Source organism: Protomyctophum parallelum (assembly GCF_964188405.1).
Source record: "Protomyctophum parallelum genome assembly, chromosome: 8".
Taxonomy (NCBI): Eukaryota; Metazoa; Chordata; class Actinopteri; order Myctophiformes; family Myctophidae; genus Protomyctophum; species Protomyctophum parallelum.
This window is the reverse complement of record NC_139703.1, coordinates 14,736,288-14,762,902: the sequence shown is the minus strand read 5'-3', so window position 1 is coordinate 14,762,902 and position 26,615 is coordinate 14,736,288. Positions and strand designations below refer to the sequence as shown.

The following is a 26,615-nucleotide window of genomic DNA, read 5'->3' as shown; positions in this document are numbered from 1 at the left end:
AACGCCACTGAGCAACTTCCATTTATCCTTTATAACTGGTGTGTGCGGCTGGTGTGTGCGACTTCAACTTAATCTGACTAATGACTAATGAGGCGAGAAGTCAGGTCAGTGTGAAGAGGAGCAAAGTCAGCAAACAATGAAATACACTAGTAAAATGATTAATGTAATGAGCAGAGATTCAGTGCAAACTAAACAAACACAAAATCAGATTGATACTGTTTTAATAGCTCAACTGTTACAAGCTTCCAAGAAATTGAGAGAACATGAATGTAAATCTTGGACTCTGGACTTGACTTGAATTTACAAAAGATTATTTTTTATTTTATTTTATTTTTTCAAAACAAAAAAGTAAGGCAGTTCTGTTTGACTTTACCCTTTAAGTTTAAACAACAACAAGACATAAATATTTATTCAGTAACAGACAGGTCCGTTTTACCGGTAGATGTGTCAAGTGAGTGACAACTAACTGACACTGTGAACTTGTGAAGCTTACTTTATACTTCATTGTAACTGTATGACAAAGTCAAAATTATTATCTATGTTTCATATTAAATAAGTAAGTGTTTCATTTTAAGCAGTTGGAGATTTATTTGGTGTAATGCTGCAAGCCTGCACACAGTTATAATTGTGTCACAAGGAAGTCAGACAGTTCCCTTTGAAGAGCGAGCTCAGGAGACACAGACCAACATTCCAGGGTCGGGGCAGAGGTTATACTGTAGTCCACAGCGGATGTTCTAGAGGAAAAACACATTATTCTTATTGGAAGATGTTACTATTATGAAGTAATGCAGTAACAATAGTAACTGTAAAGATGACCAAAATGTTCAGCCACAGAGTCACGTGGTGACTCTGTGTCAAGCGTCAAGCTGTGAAAAAGTTGTTACTGTACAATACTTGCATGTTGCACACATGCCTAAAATTGCTGATATTTGCGCCACCCTCACATTGTCCCTCTCCAGGCTGCTCGAGCGCTGTTTTCTGCCCCCTCAATGACGCCACTTACCTAATCTACACCACTAAGAGTGTCTTGAGTGTACAGGGTTTGATGAGGTCAGACGAGGTCAGATGGTCAGATCAACATATGAAATGAATTCTGTATTGGCCATATATGGAGCGTGTCATGAGGCGTGATGGACGGACTGACTGACTGACAGGTTTTCATAGTATTTCATAGTAATAATAATAATAATATTTATTGGACTATACCTGAGAGCAGTAACCTCCCTGTTATGGATTCTGAGTCTTGCTGAAAAAGAGGTTCCGAAAGAGAGGTTCTGGAAGAGTATGGAATAAACTGCAGGCTTTGCCACTGGAAGACAGACGATCATTAGACAAATAATTATTTTAGGTATTTCTGATATAGTGATAACACACACACACACACACGCACGCACGCACGCACGCACACACACAAATCCAATCTGTTATTTTTACACACGTGATATTATTTCACTCACCTAAAATTCCTTCAACATTGTTTCCTGATGGAAACTGTCTCAAGACAGGCCAGAGAAGTTTCTCTCCCTTCCTCTGATGAAGCAGGATGACAATACGTGTATCTCCAATTGAAACGTCCATCTCATTGTGCCGCAGAATCAGTGTGGCACTACATACAAGCAAGCATCCCAACATACTTTTATTTTTATGGGCCTAACAAAGTATACAATCTAAAAACTAGATTATGACAGTACACCATGGGTTTGATCACTTTTGAATATACAGCATAAGGTAAGAAACGCAGGCTTTGGTACCTTCCTGCTGTTGCGTGGTCCTGGCCCCAGTGGAAAGCTTTCACATGCTGTCCGTCTCGCACAGTGATGGAATTGGTGTTCACCTCAATGCGCTGATCATTGTTGTAGTGAATAACGATCTTCTGGAGGCCCCCCTGCAGTGATTGTCTGAGCTCCCCATTCACAGACAACCCTGGGACAGCAGAGGAGATACCAACTCACAACAATGCCTGGGTTACTGCTGTAAGCATGGTTCCCTGAGCAGTGACTAAAGTCCTGAAGTAATTTGATTGTGACGATAGCCTACACAATAGTAATGAGTAAGATGTGTAGAAATAATCAGATCAACAGGCATTTAGGGAAATTAACCCATTTAGGCCTGACCTCGAAATTTAAAAAGTTTCTTTTAAATCCTCCAGTTTTCTGAAATAAATGTTCACGATTTAAAAACAATAGCAGACCTACAAGCTTGTAGCGCGCGCTATGAGCTTGTAGATCTGCTATTTTTCAATAGCTAAATTATAACATAATGTTTAAAACACCAAAAGGTGTATTTAAACATACTATAAAGGTTATAGCCAAACAGAAAACAGAATATAGATGCAGGATAATATACTGCAGTGACCTCACCTGTGTCGGGATCTTGCAGTAATTTCAGATGTTTGGCACTGACGTCATAACATAGTGGGATAGTCTGGTTTTCAGCTCCTAACAGAAACTTGTGGTGCAGAGGAACTAGTAGAACGCATATAGTGAAAGATAGAGAGAAAGAAATAGATATAGAAAGAGAAATGAGATGACAAATTAGACAAACACAAACTGTACATACTACTAGTAGATGTACATGCATGCATTTATTTTATTAAAAAAATAAACAACTTACCTGAAATCAAACTGTATGTAGTAGAGCAGTAAAATATAAACAACACTAACTAATATAATACCATATAAAAAAATATTCTGGATATACAGTATTGCTTATGTGTCCGGTAGAATTTATCCTCCTTGCACTCTCATTCCTTGGTCACTGTTATCACATATATTTAAGTCAGCAGCACATAATGAAAACAATAGATTTGATAAGTCATCATCATCAAGTGACAGAGTCATGCAACAAAGCATGAATTTGAATTAATAAATAAGACTTTACTCAGACCTTAAACCCTTTGCTCAGGATGAGAGTATCCTGCTAATGCTGCACTCAGTTTGGGACAAAAAAAACAATTGGTAAGTAAAACAGCCAAAAGACGATAGGCTAATATAGTGTTACTTTGTTGATGTATTGTCATGAATAAAAATAAATAAAAATAAAAATAACTTATGTACTTGCTACTGTATAACTGACTTAGATGCCGTAGACGTATAGAGCCACAGAGTCTCACTGATTTCATCTCAGTTTTATATTTTGTCATGTTTTCAGGTAATGCATCAATACCTTTGGTTCTCAACATGAGGTCCAGGGACCCCCAGGGGTATTTGGAATTGTTCCTGAGGGTCCCATGCTAAATTATGTTAAATAGTTAAATAAGGTTTTGACTATTTAGGATGAGGATGTTCATTCAACAATGTAATGTGATTAAATATGATATGACCTTATTACCTTTATACTTTTATTTTATTGTGTGTTTGTTGTGGTCCTGTATTTCAGTCCTTAAGTAAAATAAAAGTATAAAGGTAATGAGGTCATATCATATTTCATCACATTACATTGTTGTGTACATTGTTGAACATCATTATAGGTCACCACAAGGTCATGTGTTAAAATCTGGGTAACGACATTTCGGACCATGCGTCTTATTTATGCATATTGTTCTCATTGCGTATTTTCTTCTTTCTTGGTCCCGCCTTATTGCTGCTTGCAGCTATATTTATTATTGCTATTGACATTACTATTATTGGTATATTGAGAGCAATATTAATAATATTTGGTGGGTAAGGGATAATAAGTATAAAACTGTCATCATTTTCTCATCAATCAATAACTAACTAACTAACTAAATGTTTTATTTGAAATTTGTGACTTTATGCAAATATTATTTACAGTTACATGCACAATACCTTGTGTTGTCGGTGGTACTTCGGTGGCCGAGATATCACTTTCTGCAATCATCAAATTATCAGTTATCTGATAGTCATAGTCTGATTCTGATTCATGTTGGAAGCCGACGTCCTGTATTCCATTTACTTGCATGCCTTGGCCTTGACTTGGGTCATCATAATTAGGGGCTTGCAAGGAGAACAGGTGGGTGTCGGGGTAGTTTTGAGGGTAAGGGTTAGGTGCTGAAAACCAAATAAAAAATCTGTATTACAAAATGTATTGGGACTTTTCGTTAACTACCAACCTGGTGTCCCTGTTTTTGGGCATGTCATTTTAGGCTAATCTTTATAAAATCTTTACAAAAGAAGCAATAGCATCTACCAGCTCACAACACATTGTTATTATGACATGAAGTATTAAATAGGACTAAGTAGTTAATCTACCTCTGACTCCAACACTAAATAGACAAAATCATAATCATAATCCTTATCATAGCATGCTTACAAATGTTATCTAACCCAAATTATTGCTCTAAAATGATTCCCCAGGAAGATTGCCCTAAAAGTTTTGACCTGTGTTATACATAGAATATAAATTAGTTTTTATGCTGATAAAAGTACTCCACCAACACCAGCTTGGCCTGGCCTACCACGTCTTGATGGACCTTCTTTGGGTTTATGGAGAACTTGTGTGTTCTCCCCTGGTGGCTTTGTGACCACCATGGATGTATGTGGCGTCACAAAACTGTATTTCAGAGACAGCTCCAAGAGCTCTTTCTTCACGTTCTCCTTCCCAGCACCAGATAACTGCAACCTAATCGACACATGATGTCACACATGTGTTGTAAAGTTGTTGATGAGTCACATGACGTAAATATGTAAATTATATTACAGACTCAGAATATGCCAATGATTAGAATAGATTATATAACGGCATATTCACTCTTTGTCCAGGAGCTGCTTCACCGTGAGGTAGGCCCAGACCCTCTGGAGGTGGTGGTCAGAAATGGTTCCAGTGGACTCTAGCCTGCTATCTTTCTCAGACTCAAACTCCATCTTTATGCTTTTCTATGATCATCAAAATATATCCTTGTGTCAGACAAATGACAAAAGACTTGTATGTTGTTCATGCAGCATGTTACAAAAAGTTCATTGTCATTTTCTCCCTGTGAACACATGCAGCTTTCCTTACCGAAAGGGCAACAACCCGTGGAGTAAATGTTTCAGTGTTGTTGTCTATGAGTCCAGCCACCACAATTTCAGAGCCATTGTAGTACTGGCTGAAGTTGGTCTTTGTTAGATTAGTCACACCAACATAGACCATTATCACATCTGTCAATAAGGGATTGGCGACCTCTTCATAGAAACCCTGGTGAAATAACAACTAAATTCAGACAATCCTCTTAGGAATTTCTCCTTCCATTGGACATTAATAATAACGTTGATTTGCAAGCTTTTAAATCTCAAATGAAATCATCAGTTATTGCAAATCAAATTAGCCAACATAACTAAAAGCTGTAACTGATTACTGATTTCATATACTTTTTGTGATTGGTCTGTTTTTATTATTGTACTGTATACCTATGGGGGGTCAAATCAACATATCCGCCTGGGTGACAGCAGACTGCTGGGCGAGCGCTGGTGCTTTGGCATGGGGGTCAGATCAACATATGGAATGAATACTGTACTGGCCATATATGGAGCGTGTCTTGAGTGTACAGGGTTTATGAGGTCAGATCAACATATGGAATGTCAGAACAGGTCAGCTCCATATGTAGATCTAAGGGTGGCAGCGGGGGCAGTGTATTGAGTGTACAGGGTTTGATGAGGGCCCAGGTAGGGTCGGGCCTTCATTTTCGGGCCTGTTGAGAACTTTAGTTTTTTCCGGCTGCTGGACTGCACTAATAACTTTGGGGCAGGCCCATCTATTAAATGGACAGGTATCAGTCTAAAGGGAGACATCGAAGAGGAAGGATGGATGGGGAAGGATCCACATAATGGAATGTCCGAACAGGTCAGCTCCCTATATGGAGATCTAAGGGTTTGAGGTAAGATGTAGAGTTGCTGGCCAATATTGATGACATCAGGGATCTCCACATATGGGCTTACTATTGATGATCCCTGATGATGTCACGTGATGACATGACTCTTATGGTCATGCCTCGTGACAGCCCGCGTGACGAACTAACTAACCAACTGACTGGGAATTGCACGTTTTCATAGTAAATAACTCTACATCAAACACAAGTTACACAACAAACTGAAATGAAATGAAATGTCTCTTAACCTGCAGCTGCAAGTCAGCATCTGAATCCTCGTAAATCCGTCGTGCCACTCCGTTGTTCTCCAATGCCATCGTCTCGAGGAACTCAAACTTCATATCATGTCCAAATCCAAGACAGTAGAGTGGATATTTCTTATTTATGGCCATTCTTACATTTGCCTGAATCCGGTTAGGATTTGTCTCCCCTGAAATGATAACCAACAATATTGGTTGGATACTGTGAGCAACGTATGTGCAATATAGTCTTAATTTGTAAAGGATAATGAAAATGATTTTTTTTAAAGTGCAAACAATTTACCTGAGGTTGGATCGCCATCAGTGAGAAGAATAAGAAGAGATGCAGAGCCATCTCTGGGGTTTCGCTTCAGCATTTCCGTACCTTGTAACACGGCAGCATTGATGTCTGTGGCTAAAATGAGAAGAAAAACACATCTCTAATTGCCATTCTGGTGTCACAAGCTCTGATAGCAATAGAGTATATAGATCAGAACCATACATCCTGCGACTTCGATGTTCCGTGCAAACGCTTTGGCAGCTGCCAGGTTTTCACTATTGGCCTGGGAGAGTTCTCTATTCCAGGAGGAAACGCTGTCGTCAAAAATGATCAAACCAAAGTAATCTTCTTCCGCAAGGTCTCCCAAGATGTGTAGAAGAGCACGGCGGGTCTGAGCAAATTAATCAACTTATTAGGAACTTCATAAATGTTGTGTATGGCACTATGGCAACATTTCAATGATGTCAGTGCGAGTAAACAACAGTATGCTCTTGAAATGGAAAAAACACTACAAACATTGTACAACAATACCTGACTCATTTTATTGCCATGCATGGAGCCACTCCGATCAATGATGAAGACAACATTCTTTGGTATGCGCGGGAGACCACTTGGGGCAAAGTGATGCACAAAATACCCGCCAGACACCTTTATGGGAATTTAGATGGCAGAAAAAGAGTACAGTCAGTAGGCCTACAGAATAGCCTACTGAAAAGATTTGAACTCAGCTCTTTAGTGCAAACAATTAAAATACATTTTCAATTTGGGATACCTCCTTTATCCAGGTGTGTGCAAGCATGTGACAACTCAAGTGAAATTTGAAGTGTTGAAACAAAAAAGTGAACAGACAAAATAAAATAGATGAACTTTGCTTTCATTCTTAAATTTGTTTTATCTGTTTATATTTCTTGATTGAACTGCATATATTGTTTTCCTACACTTGCTTCTTTGTTTTTTATGTATGCGAAGAACAGACATCATGACTAGGGCTGTATTTTGCGTGTCTTAAGTAGGCCTACCAGGTCTTATTACTTAACTTAAGACCTGGAGGCGTGGTCAATGCTCTTTGGACACTCAGAATAGCCAAATGGCATTGATCACGCCTCCAGGTCTTAAGTTAAGTAATAAGACCTGGTACTTAAGACACGCAAAATACAGCCCCCAGAGCACTTAGAGTGTTTATTAAAAGCTGCACTAATACAATGTAATTTTGTCTGTATGGTGGTCTACAATATAGCTTATACAATTGGGGACACAGGATCTGACTGATTCTGAAACAAATTTTGACCTGATGGTCAAGATTCAATTAATCTCCTGAGCAAGCTAGCAGGCAGGCTCTATTAGCTCAATGGTACACATTTTCGCAGGAAACTGGGATCAAATCGAGGAAAGTATACATAGTGCAGGTTTAAGATTACATACCATGATGTCTCCCAGTGAGACGTCCCTGTTGACATCATAAGCAATAACCAGATCTCCATTCATTCCCTGTTCTCCACAGCAATCGACCTGTTGTTGCTCTGTAGGGTAAAAATACACCCAAGCCTAGGAACAGAATACATCACTCATTAGTGTTTTCCTGTAGCAATACATTCTTCAGTTCACATACAGTATATTTATCATGCACAAACAAACAGTTTAGACTGACAATAGACTTGAGATATACCCTTTACATTTTTTGTATAAAATTAAATTTGTACTGGGCAGTGTATCAGTCAGAAGTTATTTTCAAAATGGAATGTGAATTACTTTGATTTTACTTCTACTTTACTACTTTCTGGGATAAGTAATGTATATTACTTACAGTATGCGTTCCGTTCACATAACACCCTCAAATTAAGTGCAAAATTACAAGGCTAATATTAAATAGAAGAGGATTCATGGGGCTAGAAAAGAATGTTAAAATATTGATATTAAATTTCAATGTTATTAAGAAACATAAACAACTGCAGAACCCTACTTAGTCTAGAGTATATTTAGAAAGGTGTACAATATATTGTGAATGGCATATTGTTGTCATTAGTGTGCATGGATTTGTAAAAAAAATGAAGTAAAAATATTTTTTGAAAGCATTCCCATATTTGTAAAAGCAAAAGTACTTACTCATGATGTGTTAGTGTTAACAAGCATTGGTACTGTAACTTTCCTCGATATTGCCCTGTAAAATAATGTACTGCACTGGACAGTAACGTTACCTGGTTGTGAGCGTGTGTTTTTGTAACAGCATTGGCTAGAGCATTGGTACTTAATCCTCCTTTAACCTGGACAAACGTAATGCCCGGCTTCTCATTGATGTATACATCCATCTGGCATTTAAAAAAAAAACATACATGTTAAGTGATAGAACCAAGGACTAACTGTATTAGTTTTTACATTATTTTCACAATGGCGACTACAATTGATACCATTTCGTATTACTGACTCCTACTGTATTTCACCTTGAAGTCTTTGACAGGCTGCATGGGTCGGGCGTGGATCTGTAGCTCATATTTGCCCAGTGTTCGTTTCAGAAGCTCCTCGTATGTGAGTTCAAAGGTCACCTTTTGGAGAGCAGCCACAGTCACAGAGGTCTTAAACTCCTCAAGTGTTCTCCCCACAGAACTGTACCAAAAAGAAAGAAATGTTTTTAAAACATGAATGTTGGCCCAGGCCGTAGCGTAACGGTCTGGGCACCGGACTGGTAATCCAGTCGCAGTGTGCCGCAGGTTCGACTCCCGGACCTGACACGGCCTTTACTGCATGTCATCCCCCCATCTCTCTCCCGTTTCCTGTCAGCCTACTGTCTGTCCCTTCAAAAATCAATAAAAAAAGGCGTAAGCCGCAAAAAAATATCTTAAAAAAAACAAAAAAACATGAATGTTACTATTTCACACTGAAAATGAACATCAGCCCCACCATTTACCTGACGACACCAGCACTTTCACCCCGGGACACCGCCTCAGTGTACTGCTGTTGTGCTTGCTCCTTAGCTTTCACAACACCATCATACATCTCGCCTTCAATACGCCTGAGAAAGACCAACAGTGTAAAAGAGCTGAAGCCTGCAGAATTTGTCATGAAACTGGGATCAATGTGGTGTAGAGGTTACTGTACTGTACAACAGCATCAAATTTCAATTTCAGTTCAATTTCAGTTATTTCCAATGATTGACACTGTCATACAACATTGTATGCAATTCATTATTAATAAATAATTAATAAGTTGTCATGCATTCTCCGGGGTAAGACCAGTTTCCGAAACTCTTCATGATTTGCGTTAAGTGAAAGTTCTTTCTATTAATTTCTATAGAGACCCACATTCTGAATTTGCTGATGAATGCATTCTTAGGGATCCTGACTTGGAAATGTATTTCTTTGGGTGCGTCCACACGGTTGACAACACGGCTGGTGATGACAGTGGTGGCATAGCGACTGGTCACAGTGGAGTTGATGTGGAAGCTGTAGATGTCCCAATCCTCCTAGAAATATACACCACAAAACACAACACAACTTGTGACCACTGACCAGAACTTGACCAGAGAATAAAAACAATGCTGACAACAAGTAGTTGGGCAGGAATAGCACATTGGGAATCTCATTGGTCCTATGGCAGAAACACCCCTTATATAAACTACCCAACTACTCATTTTTCAACTACCATTTACATTTCACAAGAGAGGCCTTTGTACATCCATGGTACTACTACTTTCTGCAAAAACACAAACACAGGCACATGCACACGCACGCACGCACGCACGTACGCACACACACACACACACACACACACACACACACACACACACACTGAAAGTATTAAACAACAGTCAGCAGGTCCTTCACCTCTTTTTGTGGTGTTTGTCGAAGAGACATAGTTCACTTCACTGTGTTGAAACAATTTACGGTTTAAGAATGTTTCGTTCTACCAGTAATGGGGGAGTAGGGTTGGGGTTCAACCCCAACCCTACCCTACCCTACTAATATTAGACGTAGTAGTACTAGTAATACTAAATGAGCACATAATATGTGCTCATATTACTACTACGTCTAATATTATTTGGAAAGATTCAATAATTATAATGTTCCGAAAAAGCTTTCAACTGAGCTCATCTCCAGTCTGCATTAAAAAAACAAACACATTTTCTGAATATTTAACTTTTATCTGTCACGTGACGTCACTTATTAAATATTCCTATGTTAACAGTTGAAGTTCTACTCTCTAATTTAAGCACACCCCAATACATGCATGTCATATTCATACTGTATATTATCCTACCTTGATTGGTGCTGCAGTACCAAAAGCCAGCAACAACCCAAGAAGGGTGAATCGCACCACTCTCTCCATGATGGGTTCCACACAAATGATGCCTGGGATGGTCAACCTGCTGTTAAACTCAGCTGTGAGACAATAACAGTGTGCAGAAGTTCTTAAAGGGACAAACCCTCTTATTAGAATAGAGGAAAGATTCAGTCCATTCCACAAAGGTCACTATTGAATATACTCCTCTGTCATCAGTCCAAAATCCAAGCTCTTGCAATGGTTATATCTGATATCAGTTATTCTCTCAAATGATATTCTTCCTGTCTGTCTGTATATGTTTGTGCATAATATCGGAGTTCATCTTGGAAACTAGTGGACCGATCAGCACCAAATGTATCCACCCCAAATTGTTCAAGGGGTATAACTCTTGAACCATAGGATGTACAATCAAAATGTTATTTTCCCTGGATTATTTGATGATGATGCAATTCCCCATGGCCATTTCTGAATAACTAGATCTGCTATTTAGCATTTTCTTCAGAGCATGTTCTGATGTTCCTCCAACAGATATAAGCCAATAACTTGCTACACATTATCTCTGGGGACGTGCCAATGATTTGACTATTTCTCACCTCTTTCTGTCTTTTAATAACACACATGTAATACTAGGTATTAATTCAGCCCAGCCCACAGGATACAGCCTATGTGTCAGATACCTTTCTTCCTGTCATCAGTCCAAAATCCACCCTCTTCGTAATGTTGATATATGATATCAGTTATCTAGGGGATAGGGAAACAATAAACTAAACAAATTGCATCTGTGGGTCTCTAGATTGTCAAGTCACCTGGCAAATATACAAACAAACAAACAGGACTGACACAAACATGCAAACAAACGCTCTCACACATAAACCGATCCATACATTAACATGCACACATTATTTTCTGTAGAAGATATTTACTTGGTTCAACCATGGTTTGAACACTTGAACCCCAGCATCCATATTCTGGGGGAACATTAGCCAAAAACAAGAAGAAATGTGGTGTGGAAGGAAAAAAGTGGAGGATTTAAGTAGGTTAATATATCAGACCATTAAATACTAGGACCCTCTATAGGCTGTTTGTTTACAGAGAAACAAAGCATACATAGAAATGAAACAGGTAACTGTGGTAACTGTTTAAAAAAAATTGCATTTGCAAAGTACAAGGTGGCTTTAAAGCAGGCAAAAGCAACCATATAGGCTATATATATATATATATATATATATATAGAGAGAGAGAGAGAGAGAGAGAGAGAGAGAGAGAGAGAGAAAGAGAGAGAGAGAGAGAGAGAGAGAGAGAGAGGGAGAGGGAGAGAGAGAGGGGGAGAGAGACTATAATATAGTTAGTATATTTCAGACAGGAAACACTCATGTCAGAATAGATTAACTATTTATTGCAACAAATTAAAGGCTCCGTTTATGGGAGATATGTTCTCTGCTAGCAAGCAAAATCTGAAGGACCACTTCACCACTTTTCAACCTATCTTCATATAATAGGTCCTCACTAATAATCATGATTTAAAATGGCACGATCTTTTTCTACTCAGTCTGTGTCTCATAGGAGGGCTGTGGGCAGTTTAGAAACCGTCTTCCAGTGACATCAACAATAGGCAGATTATTTTTTTAAACAAGATTTTTTTACAAAAATGTTTGGATTTTCATTATCATGAGAACGATGGCTTCCATTTTCGCATTGCAACTTTTCAGTACTAGAAAGCCTGCAGTTTCTATTAGCTTGTATTCCCCATCGATGATGTCACTGGAAGACGGTTTCTGAACTGCCCACAGCCGGCCTCCTATGAGACACAGACCAAGTAGAAAAAGATTGCGCCATTTTTTCATGATTATTAGTGAGGACCTACTACTGTATGAAGATAGGTTGAAAAGTGGTGAAGTGGTCCTTTAAGCAAAACCCTGTGGGTATGCAAGAATTTCAATTAACAGGCACATATCTAGCCATGATCACATGACGCTCTGTAGCATCTGACCCAGACCAAGACACAGGAGACAGTTATTCAGTGGGCTCAACAGCCCCGGTTATTTATTTGACCAATATAGGGGGTCAGCAACGGGAGGTAATAGGGGGGAAAACAACAAAAGATGAACTCAAAATTGTCTTTCTAATCCTAGCGGGGGATAACTGTAACCATGGTTCTCTTCCCAGTCGAGGGGTACTGGGGAATCCAAAACGAATAAGGGACTCCGTCCGCTGTCGCTCCGGCGGGGGCTAGCAGTGAGTCCTTTTCCTCCTTCCTAAACACGCCTGTCAGCGTCTGTTTGAGTGGTGCAACCACTCCAAGGAACAGCAATGTCCGTGTTCACCTATGTGTTGTTCACAGTCTATGGTTGTTCACCTATGTGACGTTAATGAGCACCAGTATAATGAGTACCAGTAGGGGCGCTGTTGAGCCAGAAACAGAGAGAGGGATAGTGCTGCACTGTTGCCTGCTAATGAGAGTGAGAGAGAGAGAGAGAGAGAGAGAGAGAGAGGTGGGGGTGCATGGGGGAGTTGCACCACTCAGTTCACACGGGTGTGATTTTTATAATTATGATGCCCCGTGCATCTGCCTGTGTGAGTGAGAGAGAGACAGGAGTTAATTACATGCGCTGTTTAGGTTTCGGAAATGAGAAGGAAATGTGAGTCTGCCTTACCGCCAGGGGGACGTAACAATCCTCAAAGACGCCCAGGTGCGGTCTTCGCTCTCTGCCTCCCAATTTCTGCCTCTCTCTGGGGTGGTGGTGCTTACCTGGCTGGCGGTCCCCCAGCGAGACTCCACAGCTCGTATCCTACTTCACGAGTGTCTGTACCAGGCTACCAGCTAATGCTAGTAACAGCCGTGGCTGTTTTAAATCTGAATGTTTATGTTGTACACGTTCTCTCTGTAAATGTAGCGATCGCGTAAAACTCGCTGCCGTTGCGAGGGCTAGCACATATCAAGACAGTTAATGAGATTAACTTGAGTCATGAACACTTGAAACATACAATTTGAATGCATTTTTACATTAAAGCCATGAATCAGATTAGAGCTATGCAACATTGAATTCTAATTTACCTAGAGCCATGCACACAAGAATTTAAAGGTATATTCAGTGATTTCACTTAATTCAAATATCACTTATTTTTTTGTTTTGTTGTGATAATACTCTCTACTATAGAGTGTGCTGGCCATATAAGGAGTTCCTCCCTGTCGCAAGTTAACCCCTGGGGGTCAAAAAACCTTAGGTTTCGTTTTTGGCTCTCTATCCTGATTGGATGAAAGGCTTAGGTCCCAGCCAAAAACGAAACCTAAGGTTTTTTGAGTGAAATCACTGAATATACCTTTAAGTTCAACATTACATTAACTTTTATATTTAGCTTTAATCAGCAGACATAATTTCACAAGTATTTGAGCCTATGCCAGACTCTTGATGATCAAAAGGTGGAGGCTGGGGTGGTGGAGGCAAGCTTTGCCAGCAGCCGGAACAGCAGTGTCTGTGAGCGATGAAGCAGCCGAGAGCTGTATTTAAAGGAACTGCTCTGTTAAGAGTGTGAGCTCTGATTGGAGTATGGATGTGAAACGGTCAGCTGAGATGTGAATGAGGAATAGGATGCTAGGCGGATTGAAGCAATCAGCTGACTGACAGCTGATTACAACTGAGGCATTCAGACGGACATCCCTGTATGAACTATTAAACGCTTTGCTCAATTATTTTAATAGGCCTCCTGGTAGAACTGTAATAGGGCAATGTGAAAAGGGTGCCATTTCTTCCGCGGCCTAGTGGGAATATGCGATTATGCGTGCAAAGTTTCACAGCAATAGACCGCTACATTTATGATTTGAGGCATTTTGTTCAAAACAAGCCACTCCTGCAAACTTGCCAATCTTAGCCAATCAGGATGGTGATGCTATAAAAGGCTGAGGAAGCCAATTCTAGTCAATCAGGATGGAATATGAAAAAACTGACAGATCCGTTTTGATTAGATGACTATAGAGATACTTGCATTGGTGTTTGGACAAAATCTGTAGGAGTAATATAAAAATCAGCCTCCAGGTGGGGCTATAGCCTGGCCCAGCCTTTCTGGTCTAGGGGGTGGGCGTGCATGGAGCAGGCGCTGGAGAATGTTGGTTCACCGATTGCCCGCCCCCTCCGGCTCTCCCCTCCCCCGTTTCCAGACCTAAGCGCAAAACGGTTTTGCGCCGCGGACATAAGAAGCAGTGACGGCGTGTGCGCAGCTGTTTTTAGACAGCTGGTGGATGGGAATTAAGCTCCACCTCCGCTGACGGTTGACGCGGAGGAGAGCGCTTCTGGGAATCTGGCCGTCGTGCAAGTCGTCTGCGGAAGTGGAGCTTTTTTTCCATCCACCAGCTGTCTAAAAACCCGGTTTTTAAGCTGTGCGCAGCCGAAAACGTGCGCGGCTCTTTTGATAGTGTGCCAGCACCCATAGGAAACCTTCAGCCGAAATGGACATAGTGGCCGAATTTGGTATTGCAGATTGAGCCAGCCCTGGGCTGTTAACTATCATTCCCCGTTTCCAGACCTAAGCGCAAAACGGTTTTGCGCCGCGGACAGAATAAGCTGTGATGCGTGTGCGCAGCTGGTTTTTAGACAGCTGGTGGATGGGAATTAAGCTCCACCTCCGCGGACGATTAACGCGGAGGAGAGCGCTTCCGGGAATCTGGCCGTCGCACAAGTCGTCTGCGGAAGTGGAGCTTTTTTTCCATCCACCAGCTGTCTAAAAACCCGGTTTTGAAGCTGTGCGCAGCCGAAAACCTGCGTGGCTCTTTTGATAGTGTGGCAGCACCGATTGCGCACGTTCATGTTATTGGGGCAATGACACGTGAACGCTATGTTTCATACATGTAGGTGAACGCGCGCAAATGGCGCAATGATAGTCAACGGCCAGCGCGTTCATGTGTTTGGGCAATCCATCCCAGAATGCACTCTGTTCCTACCCGGAAGGAGGAGTGAAATCGCCTCATGCGCTTTTGAGCAACTTAATGCAAGTGAATGGGAGGATAAATCCGGTGACGTCTCTATTAATAATTATATACTCTAAGATGCGAACGAAAAGCCTGGGTGGGGCTAGAGTCGTAGAGTAAGACAGAGTTACGACAACTCCAAGTACTGCCCCCTCAATGTCGTAAAGCTGTTGCCAGACTTACCAGAGAGCCGTGAACGTTTTCTCTGTCGGCCAGCTTCTTTTCCGTTTTTTTAGACAGCTGGTGGATGGAAATTAAGCTCCACCCACGCGGCTGACTGCCGCGGGGGCAAGCGTTTCCGAGAATCTGGCCGCCGCGGCATTCAGCCGCGTGGGTGGAGCTTCTTTTCCATCCACCAGCTGTCTAAAAACCCGGAAAAGACGCTGGCCAACAGAGAAAGCGGCCGCGGCTGTCGGCTCAGGTCTGGAAACCCTGTCACTCTGTCTTACTCTATGGCTCTGGGAGGGACTATAACAGGTCCATGTGAAAAAATTGAGGGCTCTGCCATCCACAGAGTGAGTGTGTGCACAGTTTCACGTTGTCATCGATCGAGCTATTCACACACACACAGTCACACACACGCACACGCACACGGACACGCACATGCACACGCACACGCACACACACACACACACACACACACACACACACACACACACACACACACACACACACACACACACACACACACACACACACACACACACACACGATCAGAGTGTTTGAGATTTATTTGGTGTAATGGTGCACTCAGTTATGATTGCGTCACAAGGAAGTCAGACAGTTCGCTTTGAAGAGCGAGCTCAGGAGACACAGACCAACATTCCAGGGTCGGGGCAGAGGTTATACTGTAGTCCACAGCGGATGTTCTAGAGGAAAAACACATTATTATTATTGGAAGAATGGTACTAGTAGTATCATTATACAGAGGTTATACTGTAGTCCACAGTTGATGTTCTAGCATACATGGGGAACTGGCGGCCCAGGGGTCACATGATTTGAATTCAAATAATAGCAAAAATAGCAGATCTACAAGCAGATCAAGTTGCCCACCCCTGTTCTAGAGGACAAATATTATTTGTATGGTACAGTGGTACTACAGTAGCAGTATCATAGCAACATAGTACTAATACTCACAAGGCTTGGTAAAGACATGGAATGAGACTTAAAAAGATCAAAACAGATACTCGACCATACCTGAGAGCAATAACCTCGATGTTATGGATGCTGAGTCTTGCTGAAACAGAGGTTTCTTGCAGTATGGAATAAACTGCAGGCTTTGCCACTGGAAGACAGAGGACAAAGAAAAGATTGACGGTTACAAATCATTACTTTGAAAATACTGTTTTGTTTTTTTCCTTTGTTCTGTTCAAGTAAAAGAGGGGTAGCAATACTTATAAAACAAAATACTTAATATATTCTTGAAAAAAATCTAAAGAAGGGTGCTATGTTTTAATTACTGGCACGTTATATAGTGAGCATAATAGGCGTACAGTTGGCTGTGTATATGCTCCAAAAGTTTATTTTATTTTATTTTTTGGCAAATTATATTCAAAACTCCTGTCGAATGACATGGCTTTCAGATCATCCTTTCAAGCCTGCTTCCCTTAACCTTGGACCCCTTCCGGTTACGGCAAATTCCAGCCCAGGGTAGGTGAAGATGTCTCCATGTCTATTAGGCCTATAAATGCTGGCCATTCAAATCAATTTATAGGCCAGGGTATTGTGATGTTTTTTTTCTATATGATATTGTATTGTTGTATTGTATTAGTCGACGACACTGAAAATGAGTTTGATTATAACTCAGTGTAATTTTAAGAATAAACAAAACTTGAATGAATCATGAATGAAAAAGGTTGTGGTCGCAAGTCAATGGCAGCATTATTTTGGGGTCGCTGAAAAGTTTGGGACCCATGTTATACTGTACAAGTACATCATATACATTGTGGGTTTTCAGCAACCCCGCGTAGTTTCTCTAGGAACTGCTTTTCTAGTTTGTGGTTATTGTCCTCAGCTCTGATGGGCAAAATATATTGAAAATGTATTTTGATACAAAATACAAATACTGGGTCAAAAAATTTATTTAAATACAAAATACATCTCATTTCTTCCATCTCAGCGAAATACAAATTACAAAATACAAAAAAGTATTTCAAATACGTATTTCAAATACATGTATTTCAAATACTGCCCATCTCTGGTCCTCAGTCTGTTTTGGTTTTTGACTCCCTTGCTCTTTTTTTGCTTTGTCTGTTTTTGCTGTATATGATAGTTGCTTTTTGTTTCCTTTGTCTTAAAACAAATGGCTGGGACACCGTGATCCTTTGTTGATACAAGTGCAAGTATGTTACTTATAACCTGCTGTGCCAAAATAAATAACTATATTAAAAAAAATAAAGCACACATGCATGCACCCCACCTGAGAAAACACACACTCTCTCTCTCTCTCTCTCTCTCTCTCTCTCTCTCTCTCTCGCTCTCTCTCTCTTTCTCTCTCTCTTGCACGCACGCACACACATGACAGCAAGCACACATTATATTCTAAGTTTTCTAACACACAATTCAATCTGTAAGTTTTACGCAAATAATATACTGTATTATCCCACTCACCTAAAATTCCTACAGTGTTGTTTCCTGATGGAAACTGTCTCAAGACAGGCCAGAGAAGTTTCTCTCCCTTCCTCTGATGAAGCAGGATGACAATACGTGTATCTCCAATTGAAACGTCCATCTCATTGTGCCGCAGAATCAGTGTGGCACTACATACAAGCAAGCATCCCAACATACTTTTATTTTTATGGGCCTAACAAAGTATACAATCTAAAAACTAGATTATGACAAATTCATCTTTTTAAGATGTTACTGTTTCCCCCTGTTACTACACAATCACTGTATGTCATTTTGGAGTAAGCAATGCAGGCTTTGGAAGTTTGGTACCTTCCTGCTGTTGCGTGGTCCTGGCCCCAGTGGAAAGCTTTCACATGCTGTCCGTCTCGCACAGTGATGGAATTGGTGTTCACCTCAATGCGCTGATCATTGTTGTAGTGAATAACGATCTCCTGGAGGCCCCCCTGCAGTGATTGTCTGAGCTTGCCATACACAGACAACCCTGGGACAGAAGAGGAGATACCAACTCACAACAATGTCTGGGTTAATTAAAGTCAAAGCATGGTTCCCTGAGCAGCCAAACAGAATGTAAGTGCAGGTTAATATACTGCAGTGACCTCACCTGTGTCGGGATCTTGCAGAAAATTCAGATGTTTGGCACTGACATCATAACATAATGGGATGGTCTGGTTTTCAGCTCCTAACAGAAACTTGTGGTGCAGAGGTACTAAAGCATAGAGAAAAATAAAATAGAAGAGAAAAGAAAGGCTCGAGAGAGGATAGAGAAAAAGGTGTACCAGTAGATTGCAAATATAAAGGTTAGGTTAATACATACAATTTTGACAAATGTACATGAAATTACTTTTCATTAATTTAACCTGTCACGTTGTGAGCTTGTAGATCTGCTATTTTTGGTGAATGTTTCCCCCCAGAATATGGATTATTTGGCAAGTATAGTAATTTTCAATCTGTCCTCTCAAGTTTTCCTTGTGACATACTGTATCTTAGGGGCAAAGATTGACATATTATGTACCGTAATATATGCTACTATCCCAATCCCTCCCGTTACACTAGGCGGGATCGTGATGCTGGTAGTCATATGTGCGAAATACCACAGTAGAAGAGATCCCAGGGAAACCCAAGGAATCTTTGAGAGGGCAACCAAGACTGTCTAAAGAGGACGAGACCATATATAGAGTATAAAGAAGGATAGAGACTGAACTGGCGCAAAGCTCCCCCCCCCCCCCCCCCCCCCCGCTATTCATGTCAGTGGAAGTTGCTCAGTGGCGTTTTGAATCACCCGGAAGGACCGTCTACTTCTGCGGTTTTTCGATTTGGGCACAAAGATTTGGTGCCCAAAATTGTGCAAACGCGCTCAACGTTAAAGCCCAGCTGCACGGGGTTTCCTCGTCATACTTCTACGGGTCCGCCTGCAGTCCCTCCTCTTACCACTAGGGCCCAGTGCTTCAACGTTGGAGAGCCTCACTGGGGCCTTGGACGAGACGCGAAGACCGTACGGGCGACGCCATGTTGCTCCATGGAAGGAAAGAAACATGCGCAGTTGAGATCAGGAAGTTGTACATGCACAACTTCCTGGTCTCAACTGCGCAGAAAAAGGACCAATAAGCGTGTGTGTAACAAACTATATATATATATATATATATATAGCTGGATATAATTGCTGGATTAAATTACATTAAAGAAAGATCGATTTTTTTTTCTGTCACAGGCGGGTGGAAAATAAAGCGGTATTCCACGTTCTTGGCATACATTCGGTTAACAATGCTATTCAGGGGTGCCATGGCCATGGGTGAAAGGGTTAAATTTACAGAGGCCCTGAGCTGAGCAAAAACAAAAACAAAAGTTTGAGAACCTCTCGGTATACTGTACATTTACTTAGGTGAACAGTACACATTACTCACTCATTTAAACAGTGTCACACTTTTTTTCCCATTTCATGCAAAAAATGAGTAGTGATTAAGTAAAAGCATGCATGCTTTTACTTTGACAACTTAAAGTTTAATAAAAGTATAATGAAACTAACTTAAGTGTTTTAAATGTGTAGGAAGCTTTTTTTAATTATTCATTTGTGTACCTTGGCTTGTTCTTGGTGCTTTTGTTGTCGTTGTTAGGTGGTCAGCATGTTCTTCCATTTCATCATAATCAGCATAGTCCATTGCTGCAACCAAAGTACATTGGTGACATAAGTCACTGCATCAATTGGCTTATTGATGCAGTGACTTATTAACTCATAATTATTTCCAATTTGCTATAATTGAATTAGAGAAAAGGACACCAAAATTACAAAAGCATGACAGAGTAAAGGTGGGCCAAAGCTTTCATTGTCCTTTCATTGTCACCTGTCATTATATAAATGACAGGTTGGAATTGAGCTGATGGCATAGAAAAAGTAAACTACTACCGAATGTCACATGGCTTTTGGTTTTTTGCATCTTTTGACGAACTGGTGAAGACGCCGCAAACACACGGGTGGTGACTTTAGGGACATCTGGTGTAGACTCTATCATACGGGTGACTGGAAGACAAAGAATATTGCTTAACAAACTTTTTAATCATTTTCAATCAATGTATTGTCACGTATTGTCAAAAATGTATATTGTCACATTGTGACATGATATGTGCTTGGCTGCTTGCTTGTACAGTAGATCGCTATTTTACTGTCGGGTATCTTAAATCATATTAACTTGACCAATTTTACAGGGTTTTTTGCATGTTTGTATTGTAAACGGTCCAAAAATCCTTTCGCCTCCTGTTGGTTTCCCATCTGCAAACATGGCCAATTGTGATAAAATCTAGAATATGAACACCAGTCTCCAGTCAACAGATTAGGTTGGACACGATAGTGTGGTATGTATACCTAGGTCAGGATGAGGTTGGGATGAAAGTACTGCATGTCCTCCAAATCCCCGAGATTGTATGCTACTTGAAGTCTTGAAGCCTCCGCCTCTGCCTAACCCAGACCTTGCTCGTGACCCAGACCTTTGCCTCTCTCCTTCTTTGGGTTTGTGAAGAACTTGTGTGTTCTCCCCTGGTGGCTTTGTGACCACCATGGATGTATGTGGCGTCACAAAACTGTATTTCAGAGACAGCTCCAGGGCCTCTTTCTTCACGTTCTCCTTCCCAGCACCAGATAACTGCAACCTAATCGACACATGATGTCACACATGTGTTGTAAAGTTGTTGATGAGTCACATGACGTAAATATTTAAATTATATAACACACACAGTAAAACTCAGAATGTGAATAGATTATATAACGGCATATTCACTCTTTGTCCAGGAGCTGCTTCACCGTGAGGTAGGCCCAGACCCTCTGGAGGTGGTGTTCAGAAATGGTTCCAGTGGACTCTAGCCTGCTATCTTTCTCAGTCTCAAACTCCATCTTTATGCTTTTCTATGATCATCAAAATGTATCCTTGTGTCAGAAAAATTACTGTCAAGAAAGACTGGTATTGTTCATGCAGCTCGATATAACCCACAAAAAGTTCATTGTCATTTTCTCCCTGTGAACACATGCAGCTTTCCTTACCGAAAGGGCAACAACCCGTGGAGTAAACGTTTCAGTGTTGTTGTCTATGAGTCCAGCCACCACAATTTCAGAGCCATTGTAGTACTGGCTGAAGTTGGTCTTTGTTAGATTAGTCACACCAACATAGACCATTATCACATCTGTCAATAAGGGATTGGCGACCTCTTCATAGAAACCCTGGTGAAATACAACAAGATTAAATTTCCTTAACATTCAGTCTTGACCCTGGTGCTGATATTTTGCTACTGGAAATGTAGAAATGATGGGACCGTACCCAAGTTCCCTCAGCCCTATGTTCCAAATTTAGACAGTTAGAAGTATCATAGTAACTGTCTACATCAAACATGAATTGGAAGAAATGTGATCATATCTATTAACTTTACATCAAACTATTAAATATCTCTTAACCTGAAGCTGCAAGTCAGCATCTGAAGCTTCATAAATCCGTTGTGCCACTCCGTTGTTCTCCAATGCCATTTTCTCCAGGAATTCAAAATTGACATCAAATCCAAAACCAAGACAGTAGAGTGGGAATTTCTCATTTATGGCCTTTCTTACATTGTCCTGTATTCTTTCAAGATTTGTCACTCCTGTAATGATAACCAAATTACTTAGAACTCGAGAAACCGTTGCGTCGATCCTCAGATGCATTTTGTTTAGTCTGCTATTGTTATCCATACAGAACTGATATAATCTTTATTATTATTCTACACGGTGGGGGATGGGGGTAAATTACCTGAGGTTGGATCACCATCAGTGAGAAGTATAAGAAGAGATGCAGAGCCAACTCTGGGGTTTCGCTTCAGCATTTCTGCACCTTGTAACACGGCAGCATTGATGTCTGTGGCTAAAATGGGAAGAAAAACACATCTCTTTGCCATTATGATTCTGGCAACGTTTCACAGCTACAGAATGTATAGATCAGAACCGTACCTCCTGCGTCTCGGATGTTCCGTGCAAACTCTTTGGCAGCTGCCAGGTTTTCACTATTGGCCTGGGAGAGTTCTCTCTTCCAGGTGGAAACACTGCTGTCAAAAATAATCAAACCAAAGTAATCTTCTTCCGCCAGGTCTCCCAAGATGTGTAGAAGAGCAAGACGGGTCTGAGCAAATTGATTATTTCGTAAATTAGAAGAACTTTGTTAATTTTGTGTATGGCAACATTTCACTGAAACAACAGTATGCTTTTGAAATGGAGCAAACTAGTACACACCATACCTGATGCATTTTCTTGCCATGCATGGAGCCACTTCGATCAATGATAAAGACAACATTCTTTGGTATGCCCGGGAGACCACTTGGGGCAAAGTGATGAAGAAAATACCCACCGGACACCTTTGCAGGTGAGAAAAGAATGGGGAAAATTACCGTCAAAATGGAATACTGTAAAGACTGCAGATGATGAAGAAATATCACTTATAATCTCACTTAATAATTCTCAACTTTAGAATTAAATAATATAATGTAGCTTCAGCAGTACAATCCGTCTTCGGTGGTCACCTTATCACCTAAGACTGGAGTATGAATAGGCCTTAATTTACACATACAGAATTTGCAGTCCGTTTAAGACAGGATCACCTGCACACAGATCGCATATTATTTGCTCGCGAATGTTGCAACATATCTACCTCCATAGTATGTTGTTTTACACTGAAGTCTCACCATACCTTGATGTCTCCCAGTGAGGCGTCCCTGTTGACATCATAAGCAACAACTAGATCTCCATTCATCCCCTGCTCTCCACAGCTGTCACACATGATCTGTTGTTGCTCTGTAGGGTAAAAATGCACCCAAGCCTGGGAACACGATACATCTGTCAAGGGTTTTCCTATAGCAATACATTCTTCACATACAATATATTAATCTTGCACAAATAGTAATTTAGAATCATATGCACTTATGTATACCCTCTACTTTGTTTTGTATCAAATTAGTTTTGTACTGTACAGTGTTAGGGAAGTTACTTTCAACATGTAATGTATTATATCTCTGCTGTTGGGCAGAAATTTACCAACTATGTCCAAAATATAAACTTTTCAGAAAATGAAAAAATATGTTTTTAGAACACAATACTGCCTCATCAAAGTTGTTACATGTGCACCAATGGTTCCACAGTCTAGATGAGAACCTGATCGAACTGCGTGTAGTGGGGTCCATTTTGACATTGATGATGTCATTTACTGACTCAGATGCCCTACACATGAACATGTCGGGTACCCCGACACTAACAAACATCTGGCTTGCGCTGGAGCTTCTTGGAGCTATCAGCAGCAGCCTAGGCCACTGTGAGTCGTCTGATGCTGCCTTAAAAGCGACACCAAAGGTGGGCAGTATACAGCCAGATAGAAGTCAGGAAAGGTTGATTGTCTGTCTTCCCTACTTCGGACAATCATGAGCTTACTCTTTTTAGCATTGTATTTCATATTAAAATCAAGAACATACTGAGCATACATTCAGAATCTGTTGGAGACCAGCACTATATGGACTATTAATCCGCATACATCAAGTGATTAATTAACAAGTCATCAATCCTACACCCTGTACCACATGCATTTAAAAATAATGATAAATCATTCATATAAACATTAAAAAGAAAATTCAACCCTGAAATGAAGCGCAAAATGTGTCATTAGTAATTATTTGCTTAACATAACCTGTAGTAGTAATATTACCAAATTTGTAAAAGTACTTTTTTTACTCATGCCCTGGCTCCAGTATAAATTTGTACTGCACTGGACAGCACCTCAACGATAGTCCTACCTGATTTTGAGCATGTGTTTTTGTAATGGCATTGGCTAGAGCATTGGTACTTAGCCCTCCTTTAACCTGGACAAAGGTAATGCCCGGCTTCTCATTGATGTATACATCCATCTGGCATTGAAAACAAACATACATGTTAAGTGATAGAACCAAGAACTGTATGAGTTACAACAGTATTTTCATAATATTTCATATTACTCCCATAGTCCTACTGTATGAATCACCTTGAAGTCTTTGACAGGCTGCATGGGTCGGGCGTGGATCTGCAGCTCATATTTGCCCAGTGTTCGTTTCAGAAGCTCCTCGTATGTGAGTTCAAAGGTCACCTTTTGGAGAGCAGCCACAGTCACAGAGGTCTTAAACTCCTCAAGTGTTCTCCCCACAGAACTGTACCAGAAAGATACACGCATCTCATTTGTATACTTTTAAAACATGAATGTTACTATTTCACACTGAAAATGCGCCACCATTTACCTGACGACACCAGCACTTTCACCCCGGGACACAGCCTCAGTGTACTGCTGTTGTGCTTGCTCCTTAGCTTTCACAACACCATCATACATCTCGCCTTCAATACGCCTGAGAAAGACCAACAGTGTTAAAGAGCTGAAGCCTTGTTGTACTTTGTCATGAAATGTTTGGTTATGTTGTAACCCTTGTTCTCTGAGTGAGACTATCTCGCCGTACATATGAAATGATAGACGGAGAACTGGGATCAATGCACACCAGAAAATATTTTTTTCCAAATACAAAAGTTTGGTCTGGTCACTTATCTAAAGATTTATCTCAGATTTAAAGCACATGAAAAGTGTTGAAAACGTTTTTCAGTGCCAGACAAATCCTCCATTGTAATTTGTTTGCTTTTAGTTGTTTTTTTCCTTTGCTGTTGTCTGTATGTCTGTTATCTGTTTATTGTGCTGCTCTCTTGGCCAGGTCCCTATCCTAAGGAGGAGGAGACCCACATTCTGAATTTGCTGATGAATGCATTCTTAGGGATCCTGACTTGGAAATGTATTTCTTTGGGTGCGTCCACACGGTTAACAACACGGCTGGTGATGACAGTGGTGGCATAGCGACTGGTCACAGTGGAGTTGATGTGGAAGCTGTAGATGTCCCAATCCTCCTAGAAATATACACCACAAAATACAACACAACTGACCACTTGACCAGAGAATAAAAACTATGTTGAATGAAGCAAGTAGTTGAGCTGGTGTAACTTCAATAGCACATTGGGAATTAATGCAAATTCATAGTACTCCTACTTTCAACACACACACACACACACACACACACACACACACACACACACACACACACACACACACACACACACACACACACACACACACACACACACACACACACACCCTCACACACACACACACACACACACACACACACACACACACACACACACACACACAGGTCCTTCACCTCTGTTGTGGTGTTTGTCAAAGAGACATAGTTCACTGTGTTGAAACGACTGACTGAAGATTTTGCCTAAAAGTACAATCGCAGAACTGAGAAAAGCTTTAAATCAATTTCAACTGAGCTAATCTCCTGTCTGCATAAAAAAGCACATTTTCAGAAGGTTTAACTTTAATCTGTTACTTATATCTGTTACGTTACATCAAACGTCACATACTAAATATTCCTAATATGTTAACAGTTGAAGTGCTACTCTCTGTAATTTAAGCACACCCCAATACATGCATGTCATATTTATATATTACCCTACCTTGATTGGTGCTACGGTACCAAAAGCCAGCAACAACCCAAGAAGGGTGAATCGCACCACTCTCTCCATGATGGGTTCCACACAAATGATGCCTGGAATGGACAACCTGCTGTTAAACTCAGCTGAGAACTGAACTGACAATAATAGTAGTGTGCAGAAGTTCTTAAAGGGACAAAGCCCATTAGTTACAGCATGTGATTCCTCCTTTTTTCACTGTCTCACACATACACACGCACACTACGCAGTACGCACGCAATACGCACGCACGCACGCACGCACGCACACACACACACACACACACACACACACACACACACACACACACACACACACACACACACACACACACACACACACACACACACACACACACAGTTGGAACATAATGTATTTTCTCT

At 40.7% G+C, this 26,615-nt stretch overlaps 2 protein-coding genes across 2 annotated transcripts; both read right to left on the bottom strand.

Moving 5' to 3' along the window:
- Positions 1 to 619: 619 nt before the first annotated feature.
- Positions 620 to 10,645, bottom strand: LOC310862911 (inter-alpha-trypsin inhibitor heavy chain H3-like; the record flags this gene model as incomplete). The annotated part of the gene is made up of 16 exons (XM_083771032.1): positions 620 to 734; positions 1,752 to 1,923; positions 2,361 to 2,465; positions 4,418 to 4,581; positions 4,711 to 4,835; positions 4,960 to 5,136; positions 6,055 to 6,236; positions 6,350 to 6,460; positions 6,548 to 6,716; positions 6,857 to 6,973; positions 7,748 to 7,870; positions 8,521 to 8,631; positions 8,764 to 8,926; positions 9,228 to 9,332; positions 9,622 to 9,782; positions 10,577 to 10,645. 16 exons carry the CDS (start codon positions 10,643 to 10,645, stop codon positions 620 to 622), a joined length of 2,169 nt encoding a protein of 722 aa, XP_083627158.1.
- Positions 10,646 to 16,299: 5,654 nt separating this feature from the next.
- On the bottom strand, positions 16,300 to 26,307 carry LOC310862501 (inter-alpha-trypsin inhibitor heavy chain H3-like). Its single transcript, XM_083770438.1, has 20 exons — positions 26,218 to 26,307; positions 25,442 to 25,602; positions 24,954 to 25,058; positions 24,704 to 24,866; positions 24,480 to 24,590; positions 23,387 to 23,515; positions 22,938 to 23,054; positions 22,654 to 22,822; positions 22,457 to 22,567; positions 22,129 to 22,310; positions 21,721 to 21,897; positions 21,461 to 21,585; positions 21,049 to 21,332; positions 20,593 to 20,706; positions 20,266 to 20,349; positions 18,793 to 18,897; positions 18,501 to 18,672; positions 18,174 to 18,322; positions 16,761 to 16,848; positions 16,300 to 16,432 (listed from the first exon to the last, which is right to left on the bottom strand). The coding sequence occupies exons 1-20, from the start codon at positions 26,284 to 26,286 to the stop codon at positions 16,318 to 16,320; spliced, it is 2,730 nt and encodes a 909-aa protein (XP_083626564.1). The 5' UTR covers positions 26,287 to 26,307; the 3' UTR covers positions 16,300 to 16,317.
- Positions 26,308 to 26,615: the final 308 nt, after the last annotated feature.

Coding starts and splice junctions, on each gene's coding strand:
- LOC310862501 (XM_083770438.1), bottom strand. CDS start 26,286: ATGGAGAGAGTGGTGCGATTCACCCTTCTTGGGTTGTTGCTGGCTTTT. Junction 25,059..25,441: donor TTCATCAGCAAATTCAGAAT/GTGGGTCTCCTC, acceptor GGTCTTTCTCAG/GCGTATTGAAGGCGAGATGT. Junction 18,898..20,265: donor AGCACCAAGAACAAGCCAAG/GTACACAAATGA, acceptor TCTATGCTTTAG/TACCTCTGCACCACAAGTTT.